This window comes from Rhododendron vialii, chromosome 8a, assembly GCF_030253575.1.
Source record: "Rhododendron vialii isolate Sample 1 chromosome 8a, ASM3025357v1".
In the NCBI taxonomy this organism is placed as follows: domain Eukaryota; kingdom Viridiplantae; phylum Streptophyta; class Magnoliopsida; order Ericales; family Ericaceae; genus Rhododendron; species Rhododendron vialii.
This window is the reverse complement of record NC_080564.1, coordinates 28373965-28400187: the sequence shown is the minus strand read 5'-3', so window position 1 is coordinate 28400187 and position 26223 is coordinate 28373965. Positions and strand designations below refer to the sequence as shown.

Below are 26223 nucleotides of genomic sequence, written 5' to 3'. Positions count from 1 at the left end.
AGCTCCTCAACTCAAGGATTTGAAACTTTTGTTTGGCAGGCTCAGAGAGCAAAAGGGGCGAACTTTCTTTCTCCCTCTTTTTCGATTTCGCGCCCTCTGGTTGGAAAAACCCTAGTTTCACCCTTCTCCGTTTGTGTTTCTCAATGATGAACCATTACGACCAAAGATACGTCGACCCTGATTCCTACCGCCCCCGTCGAAGGTACTTCAAAACCCCCATCTCTTTTCTATTCATTCAGATCCCTGTCTTCTTTTGTATTCTCTCTCTGGAAGTCTATATACTAATCAATCTATATAAGCACGTGCACTATTTCTTGTGGTTTCATTCGTGATTGAGTGGTGTATCTTTATGGTTTCTGCAGCGACTTCACGGGGCCGCCGCCGCCTTCGGTGGGCCCCCCTATGACGGGAGGGGTAGTCCCCAACTACGGCCGCGGGGTGCCTGCCCCGTATGGTGGTCCTCCGGTGCCTTACACCGCCAGTGGAAGAGGTATCGGTGGTGTACCGGGTGGTGTTGGTGGTTTTAATGGGTACCCTCCTTTCCAACCTGATGTTGGCCGAGGGTTTGATATCGGCCGAGGTGGTGGAGGACGAGGAGGAAGAGGTGGTGGTGGAAGGGGATTTAGCGATGGGATAGGTGGAGGGAGGGGAAGGGGTGACGATGGAATGGCCAATGGTGGGTTGGCGAATAGAAGAGGAGGTGATACAAGCTTTGGAAGAGGTGGTGGAACGGGTCGTGAGGGGGGGCCAGGTGGTGGTGGTGGAGGGAGGGGATTTTATTCTAGTCGCGGGGGAGGTAGGGCTGGTGGTGGAGGTGGCCGTGGATTTGGTGGTAGAAGTTTTGATGGAGGTAGGGCCGGTGGTAGGGGTTCTGATGCTGGTAGAGGTAGTGGTGGTAGGAGCTTTGGTGGCGGAGGAGGAATGGGGTTCGATGGAGGCCGTGGTGGCGGGAGAGGTGGTAGACATGGAGGATCAAGGGGAGACTTGGATAATATTGCTCTTCCAAAGCAAGATTTTGGTAACATAGTCCCTTTTGAGAAGAACTTTTATATTGAGACTCCTTCTGTGAGAGCAATGTCGGAGCAAGACGTTATGCTTTACCGCGCTAGACGTGAAATTACCGTGGAAGGCCATGACGTCCCAAGGCCCATTCGAAGGTTTGAAGAGGCAAACTTTCCTGGTATTACTTTGACCCCACATGGGTTATACCCTTGTACTTGTTTGTTTTAGTTGTCTTTCTCCATGTGATTACTATCTAAATAGGGAACTAGCTTGATTCTTAGCGTCCTGATGGTAGTTTGTACCAGCACTCCCTTTAGTTTGTAGCTTCGCTTCCTTACTTTGCTTGATAGGGTAGTAACTACCTTTTTGTTTAGTTGGTGCTCGACCCCTTTAAAGCTTTTTATAACCCGGTCATCCACTTAACTTTCTACGGTCTTATGCATCATCCGTCTGAAGATTTGCATCGTAGCCAGTAGAGTTGTTGCTCCTGCATTCTTTAACGCAAGGGCATGGTATGGCTTTGTTCTTGGTGGGGTTGAATTTATGTCAAAGTGCCTAAAGGGAGCTTGCAACATGAACGGCCTCTGCTAGCTATGCGTTTCTATGTTTAAACTTCAGTGAACAGAGACTTTGTCAGATAATTAAGTGTTCTATTGCTCTTGACTTTGGAGTTTGGATTCAACGTGTAGATTCTAGCTACAAGCCTACAGCTTTTGAAGATGTGTTATTGATTAGCTTGTTGATCTTATATGGTTTGATAGGTTATTGCCTGGAGACTATCGTCAGATTGGGCTTCGTTGAGCCAACGCCTATTCAGTCACAAGGATGGCCAATGGCCTTAAAGGGGAGAGATTTAATTGGCATTGCTGAGACAGGTTCTGGAAAGACTTTAGCATATCTGCTACCTGCTTTGGTTCATGTTAGTGCACAGCCTCCATTGGGTCGGTATCTCATTTTCCATTTCGTTACAGTAATTGCGACCTTTCTCAACCAGTTATTTGTTATCATTGTACCTAAAACTGTGGACAATTTTCAGCACAAGGTGAAGGTCCCATTGTTCTGGTATTAGCACCTACTAGAGAATTGGCTGTTCAAATTCAGGAAGAATCTTTTAAATTCGCATCACGTACAAATATGAGAAGTACCTGCATCTATGGTGGTGCCCCAAAAGGACCACAGATTCGTGATCTTCAAAGAGGTATTTGTACAATACTCCTTTTGAGACCTCCTTCAGCTGTGTGCTAGCATTGGCTCATTTAATTTGGTGAGCAGACTTAAGAGCTACTCTTTTTCAATTCCAGGTGTTGAAATTGTCATTGCCACACCCGGTCGACTGATTGATATGTTAGAAGCTCAGCACACAAACTTGAGAAGAGTTACTTACCTCGTATTGGATGAGGCTGATCGAATGTTGGACATGGGTTTTGAGCCTCAGATCAGGAAAATCGTGGCCCAGGTATGGTTCTTTGCCTGCCCGTTTTTCGCAGACTGACAAAAAGTAACTTCACGGAACACTTGGCATTCTGTATGCTGTTCAAATGATAACCTAGAGTTCTTAATTTTACTTGATAAGCTGTTTGTGAGTTATGTCAATGTGAATGAATGGGCCGTTGTTTCTTTTCTCTATGCAGTTCTATGTCTAGTAGTTTCCTCAGGATGTACCCCCACTGAATCAATGATACAATTAGTTGGACCTTGAATCATGCTATCATATAATGCAGATTAAGTGCACTAGTGCAGTTATCATCTTCGCTTATGTGGTGTCCCCAAAAAATTGGGTTGTGGTGGGGGAGTGTTGGCATTTTGATTTATAAACTGAGAGAGTGAGGGCTTACTTGGATGTCGAGAGTGGATGCTTTTATATATATAGTTGATTTAGAGAAGTTAAAAGTGACCAAGTGAGATTGAGAGTTTACTAGAAACCACTTGGATTTAAGATTTTTTTCACTATAGATAGAATTTGAAGACACTCACTCTAGAATTTGAAGACATCAGGTTTTTTGTTTACTAAGATTGCTGATGCTCTTTGGATGGCGTGATATAGGAAGATGTTGTGACTTGTGACATAGGCACTGAAGACTTTGTGAATGTGAAGCCCTGAGCACTGATGCATGACTATTGCTGATTATCAAATTCATTATGATGTTGTTAAGGAGGATGCTATGGAAGGCATTGGCATCTAATCGAGCACTACTATGGCACTCCTTGTTGACCGAAGACTGATACTTTCTCCAGGCTCATAATGGAGCTTAGATAAACTTTTCACTCGCCAATTAGCTGTTGTCTTTTTACATACCTCAGTAATAGCAAGATTTGACGGTACTCAATGTCAAGTTGAGACCAAATTTTGACTTAGATTCGCAAAGGTTGGAGAAAGTTGTGTATGTTTATCTCTATACCCCTCGCATAGTCAAATGACAGCTGACAACACACATTTATCTGTACCCCATTGCGTAGTTTCCATTCTTGGCGCCTCTTCCAGGTCATCCGTTATTGATGACTACGATTGAGTGGTGAGAACATATTTGTTTGAGGTTTCATGGCACTTGAATTGCTAAGTGACTTCTGATGTTTCTGACTCATAAATTATATTATTCCTTGATATGGTCTTTAAGTTTTAGTTACTGTAAATAGTGTTTTTTTTTAACGTCATAGTTACTGTATATAGTTAGTGTCATGTTATTGTAAACTAGCTGTCTAATTTGATGTGTGATGGATTTTCATTTGTATTGAGTTTCCACTTATTGTCCAGCTACTGAGGTTCAGTCTTTGAAGTTTGAACCACCAACTTTTTGGTATCATTAAATTTATCTTTTTGTCTGTAATATTTCCCTTTGTTTTTAATCTTGTACTCCTGTCAACATTTAGAGCTTCAGAGCTGAATTAACTTTATTTTTTTTTGCCATTTACAGATACGGCCAGATAGGCAGACATTGTATTGGAGTGCCACGTGGCCAAGGGAAGTGGAAACTCTAGCAAGGCAGTTTTTACGCAATCCATATAAGGTTCATCCCCACTCTCTCACAAACGCACACAAAATGGGATCCAGTTTGTCATGGTTGAATGGGCCTGGATTCACGTTTACAAGTTGCAACATACTTGTATGCTCAAGTCTTATAAGTTTCCCTTCTAATCTTGTTAGGTAATTATTGGCTCCTCAGAACTTAAAGCAAATCAATCTATCAACCAAGTTGTTGAAGTTATGACAGAGGTGGAGAAGTACAAGAGGTGTGACTTTGTGACTGGTAGCACTGAAATGCTTAGGTTTTGCTTTGGTGACTTTGACAACTTAGTGTCTTTTGCTACTGCAGGCTGATCAGATTGCTCTCAGAATCCATGGATGGAAGTCGCATACTAGTTTTTATGGAGACAAAAAAAGGATGTGACCAAGTCACTAGGCAGTTGAGAATGGATGGGTGGCCAGCTTTGTCCATTCATGGTGATAAAAACCAGGCCGAAAGAGATTGGGTCCTGGCTGAGTTTAAAAATGGCAGGAGTCCTATAATGACTGCCACTGATGTTGCTGCACGTGGTCTTGGTAGGATGATTGTGGTTTAGGGATTAGGAGTTTTAAAGTGTCTTTGTTAAGGTCTTGATTAATCTGACGATAGACGAGTCAGCCGGCTGCTGTCCACTTTCCTGGGAATATGATTTGTGGTTTGGGTGTGAACTGGGGTGCCACCATGTAGTGAGCCACTGAAAATAATTTTCTTCTCACGAAATGCTTGCAACTGGGGTCCTTTTGGATTCGTTTTCAGGGTCTTTGAAGAAAATTTTCTATATAAACCCAAAAATGACGTTGACCCAAATAATACTAGGTTTTTCAAGTTGGGTGCAGATTTTCAAACGATTCAGCTCTGTTTGGAACTTGTGGAAAGGAAGGGAAAATTTTAAAAAAATTCCTTTCCTTGTTTGGTTCTTAAAAACGAGAAGGAAAATTTTCAAATTCTAACTCAATTTGTCTTCATTTTTACCTCTTCATTATTTTATCTTATTTTCCCTTTCTTTCCCTAAGTTCCAAACAGAGCCAAAGGCTGATTAAAATGGAGAAATGCAACACGATATCTAGTGGCCCCTAGTTTATTCTATTGACTAGTACTGTCCCTTCAGAATTATCTCTGCTTGTTACTACCTAGTTGCAGCTCATGTTACATTGACACCGGGAGCGCAGTTTTACAGACACGCCTGGAAAGTGTTATGTAGGATTTGGTGAAAAAGTACCATTAGGCGGTGAAGGCCAGCATAAATGGGTTAGGGGTTTTTTTTTTTCAATATTTCTTTGTTATTTATGGGGAAATGGTAGTATAGAGCTGGCTTTTACGGAATTGTATCCATCACTGAATTGCCAAAACTGGTGTAGCTCCTGTATGGTGTCTCGGTAACAGAGTTGAAGTCAAGTCATCACTGCCCAGCCACAGTTGTGGAGCTAGTTTCGTGGCAGCCCGGTTGACTCATACAAAGCTTATTCATCGATTGGATATATGGATATCGAAATTGTGGTGGTGGACCTGCTCCTTATCCCTGTAAAGTTAAGGTGGGCACATTTTCGTGATGAATGTGTTATCTTAATATTAGATCTCTAGGATCCTACGGGTGCAGGGATAAGGTTGCATTACATTTCGTCCATTTACTTAGGCAAATCCTTTTTTCCAGTCTGACTTGACTTTTGCCTATTTGGTTGCAGATGTGAAAGACATAAAATGTGTGATCAATTACGATTTTCCATCAAGTCTGGAGGATTATGTCCACAGGATTGGCCGAACTGGTCGTGCTGGAGCTAGGGGAACTGCCTTTACATTTTTCACTCATGCAAATGCTAAGTTTGCTCGAGATCTCATCAAGATTCTGCAAGAAGCAGGGCAAATCATTCCTCCTGCATTGGCTGCATTGGCTCGTTCAGCTGGTTCAGGTCTTGGAGGTAATTGTTGTTAAATTTCTCATCTTGGGTTGCTTTTTTTCCAGATTTGATTGGTACTATTATAGTTTAGTCCTAGGTTCCTCACACGTAAAAACTAAATAAATTTGACAAGAAGCTAAAAAGGCTAACTTACGTCAAAAGAATACTGAAAAGGTTGGTTGATGATACTTGTTCTGTTTCCTCTCAGCTTCTGGTGGCAACTTCCGGTCAAGAGGGCGAGGTGGTTTTGGCAACAGGAGTTTGATTTCGGGATCCAACACTATTCCTCTTGGATCCAAGAGGGAGAGGCCTTGGTAGTTCCTCCATGGACTCATTGGTTGCATTTGGAGAAGTAGACTTAGGTTGTTTTGTAAAATAGATTGGTTTGTTAAAGAATAGATGGTGGTGTTATTTTAGGTTCTTTTGGCTCATGTCATTTTACTGCTGGAATGCTTGAAAGTGACATCAAGTAGAACTTGTAATGCGTCTAAGGTATTTATGTCTTTGTGACGCGAGATTGCCAAATGCCCCACAAATCTATTTGAAATGGAAGCATGACCTTTTCTTGCGTACTTTTGCATTTGAGCATTATGCTTTTGTGTGCTCTGGGGCTTATTCAACCCTCTTGGCAAATGCCTGCTTAGTTTCGAAACCTCACCTTCAAATATAAGCTTGCGAAAACCCCAAGCATAGAGCTAGATCATCGGTAAATCGGTAAGACCGGGATCGTACTACAGGGAATCCAAGATAGCTTAATCGGATTGTAGGTATTGTAAGATGGATTTTGGCGTTTAAGACGGTCAACTTGGTTTTATTTTAAACGGTAGAAATGCTAAATAAAAAGACTAGAAATGTATTTTATGAATTAAAAGAGGAGAGTCCAGGGATCATTTATCTCCCGACAAAGGCCGTTACCGGTTCTCAATTATAACTCAAGCGAGAGTCACGACCGCGTGTTCACGCTCGGAAGATTTAGCTCTAAAGACTACTTTTATCAAAAGATATGATTAAACAGAATTAAACCAACCTATTTTTGCTAATGTATCTAACACGTAGGAGGCCACGAGCTTTCGGTATGTCGGTTGCCAAGACCGCTTGATTAAACGAAATATCAAGGAGTTAAACACCTCTCGCTTAGACCAAAATGGCTAGGTTAACTTAACTCTGAAAACCATGATTTTAAGCCCAAAGATTTGAAAACCAAATAACCACCTAAGTCCTCGGGAAAGATTATTCCGAGACTTACCCAAGCGACTACTCACTCATAGCTAAAGCACAAAAGAAAGCATAAAAATGAGACATAATTTTTAACCGATGAAAATGAAAACAAACTTGATATTAAGGGAGATCCAAGCCGTAGCTACAACTAACAAACATAAAAACATCAAACACCAAATACTTACTAGTGTTCTTGAAGGATTAGAGCTAAGAACTTGAAGAACAACTATGGAACTTAAAGCAACTAAACTAACTACTTACCCCTTAACAAGTGAGATAGAGAATAATATTTATACAATTCAACTTATCTCCTAACAAATATCCTACAAACATACTATAAGTAGTAAGTATTCTATAAGTGAAAAGTTCAAAAAGCAGTAAATATCTGGCCGAAAGCCCGTGGTATCGATACCACACTGCTAAGCTTGAAATGACCATTTCTCCGTAACGCTCTGTTATCGACACGGCCTTAATTCGTATCGATACAACAATCGTTGTCTTCTCAATAAGCCCACGCGTATCGATACAAAATAAGGTTGTATCGATACAGGGAGGTTATCTCCAGTTCTGCCTTCAGCTTCAGTAGACAGCTCCCAGCAGCTTCCACAGCTCCACGTCATCTTATTTTCATTCCCTAAACTTAAGTAAATACAACATTTTAAACATTTCTTCTACCTTTTCTTTACTTTAATTTATTTAATGAAAATAAGAATGTACCCCTCATTCGTAAACAATGGCATTACCAGAATTTCAAGATTTCAATTAAATCAAAATGTCAACCCTCCACTTTTAGTATAAAATGGAAAACTGCATATTTTTCTCAATAGAAAAATGGCTCAAAACATGATTTTGCTCTTCAAATAAAACCTTTTTTTTTTATGAAGGTCAAAAGGATAATTTCATTTATCAACTCACCTAGGCAATTGCTGGATAGGGAGAGGCTCAGTGAACCCTTTAAACACACATCGAGAGTTTGGGTTTGGGTGTAAATAAAACCTTGCAACTTTATAGTTACTCTTAGAAAAATTCAAGAATCAATTACCGCCATTTTTAATTTTGAAAATCAATACTTTTTTGGAAAGTCATTTTTCCATACTTAGGGGGTGTTTGGGAGCCTACTTTTTGACTTTTGATTTTCAGCTTTTTGATTTTTTGGCTCTTTGGCTTTTTGGTCAGAATGTACTTTGAATCTGATAGAGTGTTTGGAAGCCTACTTTTTGGCATTTCATTTTCAATTTTTTGCCTTTTAAGCTTTTTGTATTATAATCAAAATGTATTTTGAATTCTGGTAGGTGTTTGGATGAATATGTGCAGAATGCATTTTGCAGGAGGAGTAGTGTTTGAAAGATATATGATGAAAATGAATTATGAGTTAGTTTCACCATGTTGCCCTTTGTTTTTTACTAGTGTATTATTAAAGATGTATGAATACTATGAGCACCATTAACGGCTGAAGATTTGCTTACTTGCTAGTGTATTATTATTTTTTTGAAAGGCACTGTAATCCCTTTATAGGTTAGTATTTAAGAATTTGGAAATTGTAATGGTGAAGTTGCCAAAAAAAAAAAAAGCACACAAACTTTATTATTAGGAAACAATTAGGAGTTCCAACTGAAGCAAAAAAAAAAAAAAATTAAAACAAACACACAAATGATAAAAACGTACACCGTAGTACACTGCTGCTAGTTCCAAACACGATTCACATCAAATTCCCTTGTGAGTCCAAACTTGAAGCCGAATATAAGCGAAAAGGGCACGGTAGAAATGGTGATTAGTTAAAATAAGTGAGGGTATTTTCGTAACTTAAATGAAAATGGGAAAAGCCAAAAATGCAAAAAGCTCCTCCAAATCACTTTTTTACTTCTCCTCTCCTTAAGCAAAATGAGCAAATGTGTTTTCCCAAAATCCATTTTCGGAATGGGTAGCAAACAGCCATAATGGGAAAAGGCAATAATGAGAAACCGGTGCCAGAACTCATTTTCTGAAAGCTATTTTGAGAATCAACAATCAAACACCCAAAATGTAAAAAAGGGAAAATAAGAAGTTGAAAATGAATGTGCCAAACACCCCCTTAGACAGATTTTATGGGGCTGACAAAGTCTTCACGTACTTGGAAGCACTTGAGCCATGCATGGCATTGAAATACGTTTTTTTTGCACGTTTTACCTGAAATCACTAAAAACACACCTTACGTGCAATATCGTTATAAAAGTTAAATAATTGCAAGTTAAAACAACATAAAACGAAACTTATCACATCAAATATTTACAATATTGGATGCTCATCAATGCCCTCTAGGTGCTTTGAAGATCAATATTGGGCTTGTTTATTATGGGCATCCTAGTTTGGACTAGATCCCTTGGAACAAGGAGCATAGGCTGTGTGCAGGTGAGCAGCGCTAGTCTCGTTCACAGAAGTGTGCAAAACCAACACACTAGAAAGTGAGGTCTGCACACTCATGTGAGGGGGAGCGTTGCTTCTGAAAGATTGGATAACTCTCTCTCTCTCTCTCTCTCTCTCTCTCTCTCTCTCTGTTTTTTAAACTGTGCTGAATATAGATTTACCTAAAGTCCTTTTCCTCTCGCATTGCTCGAATCTTTACATGGAACCCTTTAATCCATATTCTGAAGGTTGAGAGGCAGAAAGTCCCATACGCTGGACTCTGCAGTTGGATTCCCTCTTTTTTCTCTCTCATTTATTTTCTTTTAATTTATACTCCCTCCTCCGTTCTTTAAGACATTAGCAAAACTTGTGTCATTTTCCAGATTAAAAAAAACATTTTTGCGCAAGATTTTAAGTAAATTTCACCACCAATTTTAAAGAAGTAATTGGAACTTTTAAAATGGTGGGAAAGAAAATTAACCATTATGCCCCCAAATGTTCTATTTTTACTTTCAAAAGTTACAACGATTTTTCATCTTATCGAGACGAATGCTTAACTCCAAAATGTACAAAGAAAAATTAAATAAAAAGTTATGAAAAATAAAAACTACCAAAAAAAAGTTAGAAACAATAGAGTCTTTCACATGAAATACGGAAAGATAGGTAAAAGTTTGGTAAAATTTCTTTTATATCTCTTTGACTTTGACCAAAAATTTATTTTGATCATTCACCTCTCAATTTCGGCATAAAAATACTTCGAGTTTCCAATTTTTTTCAATGTCATCATTTAGAAGGAATCCGTTTTCTTTGAGTCCTGCTATAGGGACTGACGGCTGCGCCAGGCCGTCTCCGGCCACCGGGCGGCCGATCCGAGCCGTCCAAAAATTCTATAAAAAAGAAGAAGAGGGGGCTAGTGCGGGAATCAACGGCATCTGATGTATGTAAGGTGCTTGATTCGAACACCCTATCTTTAATGTATATATCCCTAAAGGATGACATTGAAAAAAATTGAAAAAGTCGAAATATTTTTATACCGAAATTGAAAGGTGAAGGACCAAAATGAATTTTTGGTCAAAGTCGAAGGAATATAAAAAAAAAATTCTCTAAAAGTTCACTTCACTAATATTCAAGAAACATTTGGTGCACCACCGGTGGCACCTAGAGTGGTTGCCTAGTGGCTCATGGCTCACTCCTACAGGGTTTGGATGGCCAGGAGGTAACGGGTTTGAATCGTGCCAACAACTCTCTCTAAAACTTGGTCTTCTTGCGAAGCTCGACTGTGGTCCGCTAACCTTTAGCGGACACGGTAGTTGTTATGGTTCTTTGGTCTCTTCCGAGGCCCACCGTAGGTTTAGAGTTTCTATGGTCACGCACAGGGGAGGGTTGCTATGCCCAGTCACCCCCTCATTCACCCTTTTTACTTGGGTAAAAATAAAATGAAACGTGTTGTTGCAAATTGTAGTAATTAGAACTTGAAGGTGCACATAGTGTAATAATAAACAATTGTAGGAGCGAGATGTGTGATTTAGCTCAATGGACAAAACAGTAAAATCATCACACTCAACCCAAACCCTAAATCCCTCCACCTATAAATTACCCCAAACCCTAGCCCTTCTGCCTTCGCCGCTCCACAGGGGAGAGAGAGAGAGAGAGAGAGAGAGAGAGAGAGAGAATGACGACCCGGTTCAAGAAGAACAGGAAGAAGCGCGGCCACGTCTCTGCCGGTCATGGCCGTATCGGGAAGCACCGCAAGCACCCCGGAGGCCGCGGAAACGCCGGCGGGTTGCACCACCACCGCATCCTCTTCGACAAGTACCACCCGGGCTACTTCGGCAAGGTCGGCATGCGATACTTCCACAGGCTGCGCAACAAGTTCCACTGCCCCATCGTCAACGTCGACAAGCTCTGGTCCCTCGTCCCGCAGGAGGTGAGGGACAAGGCCACACCGGATAACGTCCCCATGATTGATGTGACCCAGTTTGGATACTTTAAGGTTTTGGGTAAGGGGGTGCTGCCGGGGGCGCAGCCGGTGGTGGTGAAGGCTAAGTTGGTTTCGAAGAATGCTGAGAAGAAGATTAAGGAGGCTGGTGGGGCCGTCGTGCTTACTGCTTAGGTTTGGTTTTTTTTTTGGATTATTCTGGTCGATTTATCGATTAGGGTTTTTTAAGTATTAATGTTTTGTTGTTATGTTGAATTTCGGAGTAATGACGTTTTTGGGTTTTATAAGGCATGAACTTAATTTACTTTATCATGGATCTGTTGGTTATGGCTATTTTGATGGGGAAATGTTATGCGGAGTTAATTGATAAGTTGGGCTTATGCTGTGGAGCCGATTACTTTGCGTGGCCTAAGTTTGTTTGTAGAATCTTTACTGGGTAAGAGTCCTGGGTTAGAAATGTTGATTGGTTAAGATTGAATTGGTATATCTAAATACAGTGATTCATTATTTTTGTGGTGGAAATTACGGGCTTTTATTGCTAGAGATTGGCGCATCTTTGCTAGGAGTATGAAATGAGTGATCTTTTTCCTAGGGAAACTTGGGGATTGTCAGGTTATGGTTATGGTTGTAATTTTTGGCCTTCTCTTCCTGTGTGTAATAGCTGATCACCATAGGGTAGAAAACGAATAGGAGAAAAAAGAACCAGTTTTATCTCTCCCTTGTAAAGAAAGTAAATGGGCAGTAAATGAAAGCTGAATTGTGGTTGGAGTTGCAAGTTACAGGTTATGTATCTGGTTTGAGCATCAGAATAGAAGATATTCAGGATTTATGCTCACGTAATGTCTAGTGTAATTTCATGTATGTGCTTATAGTTGATTGTTGGTTTGAGCTATATTGAACAATACAACTATATTCGTACTGAAGATGATGGACAAAACTGGGGAGGGCCATATGAGAGTTTGATTCCTAGAATGGCAAGTTGGTATATTCGTTTGATGCCTCTCCTGTCCTGTACTTTTTTATTCCACATCCATGCCATTTCAGGGTCCGGATTTGGGAGTCTGTGATGTACAGCATTCCTAGTCTTGTTGGTGAACAGAGTATGTTATGGGTGTAGTATGTTTTAGTTTTCACCCATCAGCAAGTTATGTGGCTTGTAAACTGCTGCTCTCTTATCGCTGAAGGAACTTCTGTGTGCTTACATTTGCTTCTCTGGAAATTGAAAGCCTGGACATGCACCATGGAAATTTTGAATAGTTTTAACTCTGTTGGATCTCAATTTGTACAATTTGAATGGTCTTAGCTACTTTGATTGGCTTTGAGTTTCTAATGACTACCTTGTAGTCATTTGAAATCACTTGGAGTATTTGATATTTGTCCAAGAGCTTGGCTTGAGTATCATGAGGTATCAAGATTGTGTTCAGCAGGATTTTGTGTTCATATGTTTCGCAAAAGGATTGATCTTCTATCTGTCACTTTTGGTTCTCCTGATGATGCTTTTGTTGCGATTGCTTTAAGATCTTCTCACTTCGTGAGTGTCGGTGCTAATTTAAGATCTTCCCACTTCGTGAGTGTTGGTACTAATTTCACGACGGAAGGCTCTCTGCTTGCCTTCTACCTGTCGTGTTTCTTCACTTTCTTGGTATGGAACCTATGGATCATGAGAACCCAATCATGAGAACCTATGGATCATAACCGTGTTGTCCATCTCTAACCTGTTTTCCGTATGCCATGGAGGTGGATGTGTGTCTTCACTTATCATATGTTCAGAGTAGCATTCTAGTATTCCATTTGGCACTGCATTCTAGTTTTTATTTTATTTTTTTCATTTTTTAAATCCAATCTAGATGTGCCTTTTTCCAAGTTGGAAATGTGGTCTTTGAATCGGAATTATGCCTTTACAAAGTGGGAATATGATGTATCTGAAAGGGCTACTTTATAAATTTTGCCCTATTTAAATTTTCATATTGCCTCAACATTATTTTTTAAGTTAAAAATTGTCCAAGCATTTCATCTAATAACAACAAAACCATTTTCTACTCTGAGCATTATGGAAAACCTATCCCACAACTAAATATAGATTAATAGTTAGTACATTATTAGGTACACGATGAAAAAGACATCTCTCAGTATGTACCAAATGGATTCTATCGCGTATAATTTCAAAATATGAACTGATATTTGGGGCTATTGTAAACAAAATTCATCTCCTATCAATGAATGCGTAAGACTGTACTTTTGAGTATTTCAACGTACGATTCTTTTCTCATTCAACAAGAAGCACGTTATTGAGGTGGCAAGACAAGTAGCCAAGGCAATTCATGTTAAAGCACGCTATGTGACTATAAACTTCAACCGTTTGAAACAAAATGTGATATGTTTACCCGTTTATAAATGTTCGATGAATTCAATTTTTTGTCGGACGTAGCTGACAACAAGTTCTATAAGATGAAAAATTTAGATTCTTGATATTGGCGTCGGACATAGCTAACTACAAGTTCTATTAGATGAAAAGTTTTGATTCTAGGTATCGGCTCGAGAGTGGGAGCCAGAAGGAGAATATAGAAGAGTATGGAAAGACGAGTATGGAGAGCAACTGGTCCCTGCTCAAAATTGGAAATGGTGGGAGAGAGTTTTGGTTATGGTGTGACGTCAAGTCAAATAGTTGATTTTGATTAGGATGTTGAAGTGGTATTTGTAACAGTAGTGGACAGATTTGATGTGGGGCCCACTACAAGTCCCACACAAACGATCCGAATTGTTCGTTAAATGTAAAAAAAATTTCAAGAGTTCTCGCAAAAACTCAGCTTAATCTAATATCTTTAGATGCTCGATTCAATCATCTAACTTTTCATTCGAATGTCATGATAATGAAAAGTTAAATGATTGAATCGAGCCTCTAAAGATATCGGATTGAACCGATTTTTTGCAAGGACCTTTGAAAAAATATTCTACATTAATGAACGGTTTGGATTGTTTGTGTGGGACCCTTAGTGGGCCCCACAACAGATCTGTGTACGATTTGTGTCTACAAAGTTGACATGAAATAAGTAGTAGTAATTTTTAGGCGACTTAAAGACTGGGTTATCTCTTTGAGTACATCTTTCTAGTTTTATTCATTTATTTTCTCACTTTTTGGAAAGCAACAGTCAGTACTCCTAAAAAGATATAGATTATATTTTAAACAATACTACATAAGACGCAAAAATTAAAAAATTTAATAAGTTTTTAAAAAAAAAATTTAATGGTTATTTTGTTAAATATGATTCATAGATCTTGCTTAACAAAAACAAAAGCTAAAAGGAAAAAAACACTAAAAACTAAAAATATCGATGAAGACTTCGACTTATAGAAAACCCTAACAGTAATTCAACTCAAATGAAATTTGGATGGTGTTTCTCGTTTTCTACCATGAAAGTTGTTTGTTCATTGTTTATTAAGGTCCATTTGGCTAAGAGAAATAAATACTCCTACTTAATTTTTACGTAAATAAAAATGTTAACAGAACAGGACATGAGTCTTTATGAGGGTTAATGCTTGTGACAACTATGAACCTGAAGAATGTTTCTGACTAAACTATTCCCCTACCTAAACATAAAACTGCATCAAATTGAACCCCTGATCTTTAATTTGTCGTCACTAAAACCCATTCCATCGAGCAAATAATTTTGAAAAGCTGAAGTATAAGTCGGAAAACCCTGAAATGCCTACCATCTTTTCCTCATCCCTGTTAGAGCTGGGTAACGGACATGAAACATGATAACACGACACCAACCGGATACGAAGTTAGCGGGTTATGGTTGAACATTTTCTGACACGAAACACGAAAAATGACACGACTCAAGAACACGAATTCTAAATGGTTGGGTTCGGGTTAAACACGCGAGGCACAAAATTGACACGACCAACACAGTTATTAATCTGTGTCACCCATTAACACAAACATATACTCCCCCCGTCCCAAATTGGATGTCAATTTTTTATATCTGTGCCAATTTCAATTACTTATATCTTTCAATATGGATCACAAAATATATGCAATATGGATCTTGTTTGATAGTTCTTGATTAGTTCTATTATACAAAGTTTTCAAACTCATGAAAAATATTATAGATTGAAAGATATAAGCGATGAAAAATGACACGCGTTTCAAAAATTGTCATTCATTTTGGGACGGAGGGAGTATATATATAATATGGTATATCTGTAATTCTATTTAGAGTTAGGCAATAGATATAATAACATGACACGAACCGGACACGAAGTTAACGGGTTAGGGTTGAACATTTTTGACACAAAACACGAAAATGACATGATTCGAGAAACACGAATTCTAAATGGGTCGGGTTCGGATTGAATAATTTGTTACACGAATCTGACTGACACGACCTATTACCCAGGTCTAATCCCTGTCAATCTTTCTTCAATCCTTCCCTCTCACTATTGTGAGAGACACAGGGGTGTTCTGGTTTCTAGAAAAAACAACTTTTAGAAAAAAAATGTAATTTTAAGCTCAAATATAATGAAAATGAAAAATATTTTTTAAATTTTTTTGCACCGTTTTAAAGATCTCAATGAGATCTATCAAATAAAATCCATATTAATAGAAAAATTATTTAAGTAAATATATGATTTTTGAACTTAAAATTACTTTTTTTTAAAAACTGGAACACCGCAACAGTCACATACACGACTCATCTCTTCCAAACCCATGGCATTAAAGTAGCACAACTAAACAAATCCTACCAAATTGCACAGGTGGTGTTACCCATGTGTTTTTGTTGTCATAGACTGTACTTCCCACTTCGAATTTCACTTCCAGAGAGTACCAGTGGAAGAGATTCCTAGGATGTTTTAACTATGAGAAATGTAAATTATTAGACATCTTTCTGCGCATTTTGGATTTGGAGAACTTGTAGCATAATTGTTGGATTTAGATATTAGGTTTTGTTATGAGCATATAATGCAAATTGTATAACCAGTTATAATAAGAACACACAATTACCAAATCCATCATTCGCCATTGCAACATTCAACATTCCAAATATAATCTCACCATTGTAAAACCATTTAGTGCTAAAACACAGATATAAAAAAAAAATGTGGTTACAAATCATTAATAGATTATGAAGTTACGAAAGTCTATTTTTAATATCATAATAATAATACTCCAATGTAACAAAGAATTACAAGGCTTTTCACTCCTAACATGTAGACCCCTCACTTGAAAAAACCCCGCGGACCCGACCCGGCCCGGCCCGAAGGGTCTCGAGCGGGGTCGAACATGTGGTTCGGACGGGTGTGGGTTTACTTTCTATTAAAAATCAGATTTCGGTTTGGGGTTCGGGTTGGTGCGTTTCTTACCCGTGGGGTCGGACCCGAAGGCCAAATCTAGTTTTTTTTGTCGGACCCGACCTGAAGTAAAGAATCGGGCTCGCGGACGGTTCTTATCACCTGTGCAGTTCGGTTTGCGGGCCTAAATATTCTTACCCGACATGGTCAAGTCGGATTTGGATTTCTGGTCAAAACCGACCCGCCCGACCCGTGCACACCCCTACTCAATAGTCAGTACCGTTCTGTTTTGATTCGTGTTTTAGTTATGGGGGTTAACAGACAAAGGAGGATAATTTAGGGAGGAAAAGAGAAATTAACCCATGAAGTCTTCTTTTTTTCTTCATCGAAGTAGTATTTGCAAGTCTACTGACTACTACCCCCAATCTGGAAGGAAGGAAGTCAATTGAAAATTGAAATATAGAAAAGAAACGTATTGGTCTTCGGTCCTTCCATTTTTATAAACTTCCAGGCAGACCCCTGTCTGAACCAGAATCCACCACTAGATCTCTCTCTCTCTCTCTCTCTCTCTCTCTCTCTCTCATAAAATCCACCGGATATGGCGGACGTGGAAGAGAAGTCAGTCCGAGACGAGCTCTCACTCCCCATCCTCCTAGCCGACCGCCTCATCAAATCCGCCCAAGTAGCGGAGTCCTCCAAATCCGACTGCGCCGAATTGGCCAAACAAGCCGACCGCCTTTCTCAGAAACTCCGCTCCGCCGTCCGCCTCTCCGTCTCCTCCACCCCCCACTCCCTCTACGACCGCCCCCTTCGCCGCATCTCCGCCGACGTCTACAAAAACCTCGAGCGCGCCCTAACCCTAGTCCGCAAGTGCAAGCACAGCGGCGTCCTCCGTCAGGTCGGGCATCATTCGATTTTTCTTCAATAGTATTATCTACACTGGAGTACAACTCGTATAAAAATTAACTTAAAATTAGTAGTTAAATAGTAGATTATTTATTGAATTATAGCTCAATATCAGTGGAGTTGTCCGTCAGGTCGGGCTGCGGCACCTCCACTTTCAACCCCTTTGAATGGTGAGATAAGAAAGGAGAGCCCTTTCTCACCAAATTTCAAATATATTTGGTGAGATTGGGCGAGAAAGGGAAGAAGCCAATCAAAACATTTTATTTTTGTATTTTTTTCTCCGTTTTTCATCAAAATATCAATTCAAATGAGTGATTTGGCTAGAAATCACCAACCTTTCTTTTCTTTTCTCATGAAATCGCTTCATCCAAAGGGGTGTTAGAATTGTCTGCGTTGAATCATATATATATATATACACACATTTTTGCACATAATTTGATTTTTTCTAATTATTGTCTTTTAAAAAGTTTTTCGGACATTTTGTGTCGCTGGACTAAAATTCTGCAGCCGCCGTGCAGGTCTTCGCGATCGCCGCCACGGCCGACTTCCGCAAAGTCTCCGGCCTTCTAGAATCCTCCATCGCCGACGTCACCTGGCTGCTCTCAATCTTCGAAAACTCCGATAGCGGCGGCGGCGCCATTCTCTCTCTTCCCCCTATCGCCAGTAACGACCCCATCCTCGCCATGCTCTGGTCCTCCATCGCTTCGGTCCAGATGGGACAGCTGCGCGACCGAATCGACGCGGCAAACAACCTCGCCTCCCTCGCACGGGACAATGATAGGAACAAGAAGATGATAGTGGAGGAAGGGGGAGTTGTGCCCTTACTTAAGTTGTTGAAAGAAGGGGCTTCGGCCGAAGCTCAAATTGCTGCTGCCTCCGCACTTTCGAACTTGGGGAGTGATCAGGAGAGGGTCCGGTTCATAGCCGGCGAGCTTGCCGTGCCGATGATTGTCAAGGTTCTTGCCGACTCGCCCATTAAGGTATTCAATTGTTTTGTCTTTTGATTGGCAAAAGTTAGTATTGTTAGAATAGTTAGATAGCCATTCCAAAAGCCACTTGGCGATTAAGGTATTCAATTGTTGACCAAATTTTGATCACATGCTCATGTAATACGAGAGAGAGAGAGAGAGAGAGAGAGAGAGAGAGAGAGAGAGAGAGAGAGAGAGAGAGAGAGAGAGAGAGAGATTTTGTTCTTTATTCCTGCCAAATATTTTTTAATTCCAGCAACTATCCCTTTTATAATGTGTATTTTCATTCCTAGTTCTATGGAGATTAGCCTTTTATTTATTTATTGGCAAATAAAATTTTGTGATCATAAAGATGAAATAAAATCATTACAAAAAGGAAAATTGAGGGAGTTTCGAAGAGTATGCAACTCCTCTAGTGCTAGAACTTGCAAAAACAAAACCTAAATCTTACTAGTCTCTCAATATTTTTAAAAAAATAAAATAACATCCTCAGTCAAATAACATAAAAAGGAAATGAGAGATTAGCCTTTATTGCTCCCGCAACTTAGTTTGAATTAATTTCAACCAGATTCCATTAGTTTCAAGTTATTTCTAAAACATTTCATCTAATGGTAGTTACTAATTATATCGTGCACATTGAATGCAATGTCTTTCCTTTAGCTTGTGTTTCGTATGCTAGGGACCTAATTGAGGCGAAGTAACAAATCACCATTGTAGCTTGCTAGTGAGACTCGTGTCGATTAGAAGTCAGAAGTGGGTACGTACGCCTATGCAGCATCACATGCTTAGGTGTTTTCTCTCACTCCGAGGAAACAACAGGCCAAACACGTGCTAGTGTTTTTAATTCCATGGTGGATGATCTATTCGCTGCTCTGATACTGTATTAACCACTAAATCATTTGAACGCTTAAGGCATTAGGGAGAGAGAGGATTAACTTTACTCTTTTTATCCACAACAGGTTCAGGTAGCGGTTGCGAATTTGGTGGCAAAGATGGCGGAGATGGACCCGATGGTGCAGGAGGAGTTTGGGAGAGAGAATGTTACTAGGCCTTTGGTGACATTGTTGTCAATAGATACAGTGTTGGATGATCCTATTCCTAAGCTTCAGCCAGGTAAGCCTAGTCTACACTCACTCGTTCAGATAAACAAGGAATTGGCTAGAGACTCGTTTAATCACATCCCCCATTCAAGTTCTTCCTCCTCTTTGCATAAGAAGGAGAGGGGGGTTGAGTCGCCCGAGTTGAAACTCGAGCTCAAGATTAGTTGTGCAAAGGCTTTGTGGAAACTCTCTCGGGGGAGTTTGTTGAATAGCAGAAAGATAACTGAAACGAAAGGGTTGCTTGTTTTGGCCAAACTCATTGAGAAGGAAAGTGGGAAATTGCAGAGTAACTGTTTGATGGCTGTAATGGAATTGGCTGCTGTAGCAGAGTCTAATACTGACCTTAGGCGAGTGGCTTTCAAGCCCAATTCTCCAGCTGCAAAAGCGGTGTTGGAACAGATTCTAAGAGTGGTAAACGAAGAAAGCAGTCTGACATTGCTAATTTCTGCTATAAGATCTATTGGGTCTTTGGCGCGAACTTTTCCTGCAAAAGAAAGTCGGATAATTGGCCCTTTGGTCGCACAACTAGGCCATAGAAATATAGATGTGGCATCTGAAGCTGCTGTTGCCCTTGGTAAATTTGCGTGTCCGGACAATTTTAATTGCTTGGAGCACTCTAAGGCGATTATCGACGCTGATGGTGTCTCACAGCTAATGAATTTGATCAGGATCGGTGGTCGCGATCAAGTGAATGAACTTGTGTTGCTTTGCTTCCTCGCCTTGAATGTTGGTAACAGCAAGGCTCTTGAACAAGCTAGAGCACTGAGTGTCATTGAGGGCGCAGCTCGTACTGTGGTGGCTCAACATCCTGATAGGAGAGAATTGTTTGCCAAGGCTATACATCACCTTACTCTCTATCAGGCTGGGGTTCACACCCATAGGCAGGCTTTTGCACCATAAATGCCACGGTAGGAGAAGGCTAAACAGTAAAGTCAGATGGATTTGTCTTGGCATTCTAATGTACATGGTAGAGATTGATGTGTTGTATGCACAAGGAAACTGAGGTCACATGGCACAAAAGATGGTCTGTTCATTTAACCAATTCATCATTCAAGTTAATGAGTTAATGGTTGGAAAATGTGCTGAACTGTTATCAGTGATGTTATGAAATACCAACCTCTTGTTTCTATCTAAGTTTTCCCCTTGCTTTGTGTCTTTGTCCTCTCGCTCCAGATTTTTGTATGTAGCTGTATTGAAGGTCCCTTATGTATGAGTTTATGTCATTAATATCTATTACCCTCGAGGAAAGAAAAATGTCATATAAGTGATGCTGGATAAAGGACATTTTGGTTGGAATTGGAATTAGTAATATGAATTTATATTTTACCGGGTCTTTGCCTTTTTTTTTCATGGACAGCTTATACTTCCGCCTATGCTAAGTTAATTGGTGAGTAACTGAGAAGATTCGAAAGCTAAGTTGTTTGGGTTGGCATTTTTAAAGGGCTTATATGCTCTTAATAGCTACGTAAATACAGCTTATATGTTCTTATGTTGTTTCCTATTTTAAGCACACAGGTTACAGGTATTCTTATTGTACAATCCAATTCAAAAGTTATCATTTTGGAAATGGCAGTGGATGCACGTTTCTGTGATTTTGTAATGTGTGTCAGAGATAGTTAATGCCCACTGCAAGTGTTTTTCTCGTTGATTATGATGCCCAAATCAACTTCATGCTTGCAGACTGTAATGAGATGTTTCATCAATAGGATTTTTGAAACTGAGGGTTCTCCTGCTAATCTTGATTGTTTGATATAAAATGTCTTCTGGTTTCTTCATCAGTGGGAGTCACTTTTCATGCCTACTGCTTTGAGTATCCTATGCAGATATTGATTTGGCTGGCAATTCTCTCTTTTTCATGACTGTTTGATGAGTGTACAGATAAGTATGCAATGGATGGGTGCGCATAGTAAAAAGGTACGATGTGTCTGATCTCTGACTCATTTGGTCAAAATGCCAGAACTTTCAATTTAATTTGCTTTGAATCCTTTGATTTGTAGAAAATATTAGTTAATTAATTTGTGCACATTGAAGACCAGACCTTGTATGTGTTTTCTCATATTTTTGTGTGAACTGAAAGGGGGGAAAATGAAAATATTCCAGGGTGCAAAGTCTAGAAATGACAAACACTTCAATCAATTGGCATTTCTAGGCCGAAAAGGGAAAAGGATATAAGCATGTCTGTGTTGGAAGAGGTGTTACGTTGAAAATCTAGCTTGCATGTAATGAGGATCTCTTGTGGTGTCCAATCCAGTTGCTTGACCTGAATCAGCCTTGTGTGTAAGTGGTAGTCTGTGTTGTCAAATCAGCAATGTCTTATTCTGCGAGGACGCTAGGAATTTAACCCAAAATCAGTTAATAGATCTTTTGATTCTAGTGGGGTTGCAGAAATCATGGAGCACTATTGTGTAAGAGTGTGTGGTGTTTTTACACAACATTGTTGCCAAATCCCCACAATCCATGTAAGTGGCTCGAGCTCATTTGGCTTGAGCTGCTGCCCAGGCTTGTGAGCTCGTTGCGTTAGTCCTCTGGCTGGCTCTGGGATCCAATCAACATGCCACAAATAGATTTTTACTCTGGAGAAAATCATACCTGTTAAGCATTGTTGTCACTTGCCCTTGTCCAGATACTTGTGTTCCCAAAAAAGCATTCATGTCTCATGCCTTCACAAACATGAAATAATGGATCAACACAACATAAATAATTCCTTAAAGAAATTAGGATAATAGAGGATGCGAACTTGCCGAAAATAGTAACTTTGCGTGAGGAATTCCAATCGTTTTGGAAAATAAGCTTGTACATTGAAATATTATCTCGTATTTCATGATACTTCCATCGAAGAAGTGAATTGGTAATCCTGCTTGTATTTAGTCCATGGTTATTGATGAATGTCCATTCTGCTACAAATAAATATCAAATTTTGTGAAACTGTGTAATGATTCTAGTTAACTATTTGTTGGGATTTGGACCCACCACAATGGAAGAATTAAGTGCTCAAAAAGAAAATAACACAATTTACGTGGTTCGGTCTCAATACCTACTCCACAGGCAAAAGAGAATTTCTCTATGTTGATTGAGTACAATGAGAGAAAAATATTAATCCCCAAGTCCTCGCTTGTTTATAATTTTCTTACCCTCCATCACTCACACAATATTTTCTCTCTTGCTCCCTCTTTTTTGTCCTCTCTCACTAATTCTGTATAACGCACAGACAATTCTTGCAATGCGGTGTTTATACAAAATATAAGGGGAGATGCTAAGGGCACATCAATTTGTCACACCTCAACCACACCCCTCTCACATACATAATACAAAATATAAGGGGAGATGCTAATGGCACATCAATTTGTCACACCTCAACCACACCCCTCTCACATACATGTGGGTCTCTAGTGGGTTCCTAGCATTTATTATGGAATTCATTCTCACACATGCATGTGAACATAAACTTATGTGTAAGTGAAGTCTCGTGCATTCATGATTTATTTGAAGTTCTATGATCTGCACGAAAATCATGAATGCAGTTGTTCTTGTTGGTAGGTTTTTGGACTTCCAGTAAATACCATTGAGTATCAATTATGCGAATTAGTTGGTTTCTTATTTATTCATGCTTGTTATTTTGTCTACCTGTTTTTTCAGACTTTGAACTTGATTTTTATTTGGAGGCAGGCACATTAAAGAGCAGTATGTAAATACTTGCAAAAGAAAGGTGGAAAAAGTAAAAAAGTACTTGTTAAGAGGAGAAATTTCTCGTGCTAGATTTTTTTATTTGCTTATTACTGCGGGAAATTATAAACTTGTTTCTATTTAGTAATAACTAATAAGGGAGTTATGTTTTTGTCCTTTCATATTTGTTACTTGTTAGTGGGAGTTTTTCTAAGTAATGGAGAGTTATATTTTTATGTTAATGAGAGTTGTGCGGTAGTGTAATGACTAATGAGTGGGAGTTTTAGAGATGAAAGGTCCCTAATAATAGTGTAGTGGAGGTCATAGCCCTCATGGGTATAATTCTTGTTAATTAGAGGTAGTGGGTTACATTTGTTGTTACTATAAATATGCATGTGATCTAGTGATTTCAAGTATGAGTGAATAAAATGTTCTAAGTCTTTTTCCTATATTATCTTCTTCTTCATATTGTGAGTTTGTGTGTGAGCTCTTGCCTCCAACAATTACGTGGGCAGTGTTGTGTTCTTTGTTTTGCTGCAGCTTATGAGGAGTGCTCATAGGGTTTTTTTAATGGAGGGAATTTGTTCAACATGTTTTGCAGCAGCTTTTGTACGCTGTATAACCTGAAAATGATGTACCAATAAGCTGATGATTGTGAAGTGGAAGAGAGATGCTTGTAGCTTTTGATAACGGGGTATTAGCTTTTTTAGTTTGCCAAAAGCTGGAGCCTGGAAGTTAATTAGCTGTTTTGTTCATTCTAATTTGTTTTATTCATTCTCTAGTCTCACCCCCTCTCTGGAAGTAGTTTTGCTGCATTCACGTGATTTGACTTTGTCAGTCAGCTTCCCTTATGTGTCAAGTCCATATAGAGTCCTCATACAAGTGAGGGAATGTGTCTGAGTCTCATACCATGAAATGTAGAACTAGCTTACTGCTTTGGGGAATTTACCTAGTTCTGAATCAATCGTTTCTGGATGCAAAGAAGTTTTTGGCAGATGATTGCTGGTTTGCTAGGGTGAATGGTTGATTGGGAAACCATTAAAATCATGAATACAGTTTGGACAAGTGGTTTATCTTTCTATTGATAATCTACAAAACACTTGCAACTGAAAAAAAACCCCGTGTATTGCATAATAAATCCAGTTACTTTTTATTTTTGTGTTTTAAGGCCATTACTCGTATTTACCCAATGCGGGAAACTGCAGTTTCAGTGGAGCATCTGCAATCAAATATATTTTAGTACTGTGCTAAACAGCTGATGATGCCATTAGAAGCTTGCTCTATTTCACCTATACTTAGGAATTAGGATCATGGACCCTGCTGGAAGTGGGAGTTTTGTGCGTTCTGCATGACCTATATTTGCATGTTAACTGTGAAGGAAAAGGTACATTATACTGGAAGCTCTAGCTATGTGAACATTTTCCACGCAGTTGATGCATACATGGCTCTAACTCCGCCTGGTTCGTGTTTAGAATCTTATCTTTATTTCCCAGCCGGTCCCAAGCCCAGATAAAGGAGGAGGGTTGTGCGTTAGGTAACTGGCAGCTAGCACGTAAAAAAAAAATCATCAAATCTTTATGACATGAATCCAAATATGATTAAGAGACATGCTAAGGCGTTCCCTTTAAGCGAGGCGTTGTGCCTGCCTTTGGGTGCTACGAAAAATGAGTAAGGGGCACTACACCGACGCCTGGGTGTGGTGATAAGTGAGTAAGGGTTCTTGCGCGTGCCTGGACCAGCATGGGTCAAGAAGCTAGCCCAGGACAGGATTCGTTTAGCAACTTGGAATATAGGAACATTAACGGGTAAGACTAGGAAGCTAGTTGACACCATGCTTAGGATGAGGATTAGTATAGCTTGCCTTTAGAAGACTAAGTGGGTAGGGGAGAAAGCTAGGGAGATAGAGGACACATGTTATAAGCTTTACTATACGGGTAAGGATAGACATAGAAATGAAGTAGGTATCGTAGTAGATAAACATCTGAAAGATTCAGTAGTTACAGTAACGAGGAAAGGAGATCAGATTATTTCAATTAAGCTTGTGATTAGAGAGCGTATAGTTAATATTATTAGTGCTTTCGCATCTCAAGTAGGCTTGAATGATCTTACTATAGAACAATTCTGAGAGCAGATGGATAACGTGATTCAAGGGATACCTTTTGGAGAGAAGTTATTTATAGGAGGCGATTTCAATGGTCATATGGGAGTGCATAAGTAAGGGTATGAGAAAGTGCATGGTGGCTTTGATTTAGTGACCTTAATGAAGGTGGTAGGAGGATTTTAGATTTCGCGTTAGCTTTTGATCTTATAGTTGGGAATACTCTCTATAGGAAGCAACATGAGCATTTAATTACCTTTAAGAGTGAAGTCAATATAAGCCAAATCGACTATTTTCTTGCTAGAGGTGTAGACCGCTTGACATGTAAGGATTGTAAGGTTATTCCCGGAGAGTGTCTAGTGGCAAAACATAGATTTTTGGTGTTAGATATTTGTCTCAAGGGAAATAATAGAAGGAGAAAGGAAACTAGATGTCCACGGATTAAATGGTGGGGTCTAAGAAGGGAGAAACTAGAGGTATTTAAAGAAAAAATGTCTTAAGAAGTACGGTGGAAAGTAGAAGGCAATAGTGACAATATGTGGAATATGATAGTTGACAATATTATAAGAATATCGAAATAAGTTCTTGGGGAGTTGAAGGGAAAATGTCCAATTTCTAAGGAGACATGATGGAATGACGAGGTTCAAACCTTGGTAAAAGCAAAGAAGGAGTGCTTTAAAAAGTGGCAAAATGACCGGAGCAAGAAAATTTTTTAGGGTTATAAGCAAGCTAGTAAGGAAATTAAGAAAGCCGTTAAA

At 39.5% G+C, this 26223-nt stretch overlaps 3 protein-coding genes across 3 annotated transcripts; all 3 read left to right on the top strand.

Moving 5' to 3' along the window:
* Positions 1 to 6471, top strand: LOC131335892 (DEAD-box ATP-dependent RNA helicase 30-like). Its single transcript, XM_058371451.1, has 10 exons — positions 1 to 202; positions 363 to 1180; positions 1764 to 1943; positions 2039 to 2200; positions 2304 to 2458; positions 3915 to 4007; positions 4145 to 4230; positions 4314 to 4540; positions 5687 to 5920; positions 6108 to 6471. Exons 1-10 carry the CDS (start codon positions 144 to 146, stop codon positions 6215 to 6217), a joined length of 2124 nt encoding a protein of 707 aa, XP_058227434.1. The 5' UTR covers positions 1 to 143; the 3' UTR covers positions 6218 to 6471.
* A 4609-nt stretch (positions 6472 to 11080) lies between these two features.
* Positions 11081 to 11747, top strand: LOC131335891 (large ribosomal subunit protein uL15x). The gene has a single exon (XM_058371450.1). The coding sequence runs from the start codon at positions 11172 to 11174 to the stop codon at positions 11610 to 11612; it is 441 nt and encodes a 146-aa protein (XP_058227433.1). The 5' UTR covers positions 11081 to 11171; the 3' UTR covers positions 11613 to 11747.
* Positions 11748 to 17161: 5414 nt separating this feature from the next.
* LOC131335890 (uncharacterized) lies at positions 17162 to 21032 on the top strand. Its single transcript, XM_058371449.1, has 3 exons — positions 17162 to 17628; positions 18155 to 18616; positions 19564 to 21032. Exons 1-3 carry the CDS (start codon positions 17329 to 17331, stop codon positions 20602 to 20604), a joined length of 1803 nt encoding a protein of 600 aa, XP_058227432.1. The 5' UTR covers positions 17162 to 17328; the 3' UTR covers positions 20605 to 21032.
* Positions 21033 to 26223: the final 5191 nt, after the last annotated feature.

Coding starts and splice junctions, on each gene's coding strand:
- LOC131335892 (XM_058371451.1), top strand. CDS start 144: ATGATGAACCATTACGACCAAAGATACGTCGACCCTGATTCCTACCGC. Junction 2,459..3,914: donor TCAGGAAAATCGTGGCCCAG/GTATGGTTCTTT, acceptor TGCCATTTACAG/ATACGGCCAGATAGGCAGAC. Junction 4,231..4,313: donor GAGGTGGAGAAGTACAAGAG/GTGTGACTTTGT, acceptor TTGCTACTGCAG/GCTGATCAGATTGCTCTCAG.
- LOC131335891 (XM_058371450.1), top strand. CDS start 11,172: ATGACGACCCGGTTCAAGAAGAACAGGAAGAAGCGCGGCCACGTCTCT.
- LOC131335890 (XM_058371449.1), top strand. CDS start 17,329: ATGGCGGACGTGGAAGAGAAGTCAGTCCGAGACGAGCTCTCACTCCCC. Junction 17,629..18,154: donor ACAGCGGCGTCCTCCGTCAG/GTCGGGCATCAT, acceptor GCCGCCGTGCAG/GTCTTCGCGATCGCCGCCAC. Junction 18,617..19,563: donor TTGCCGACTCGCCCATTAAG/GTATTCAATTGT, acceptor TATCCACAACAG/GTTCAGGTAGCGGTTGCGAA.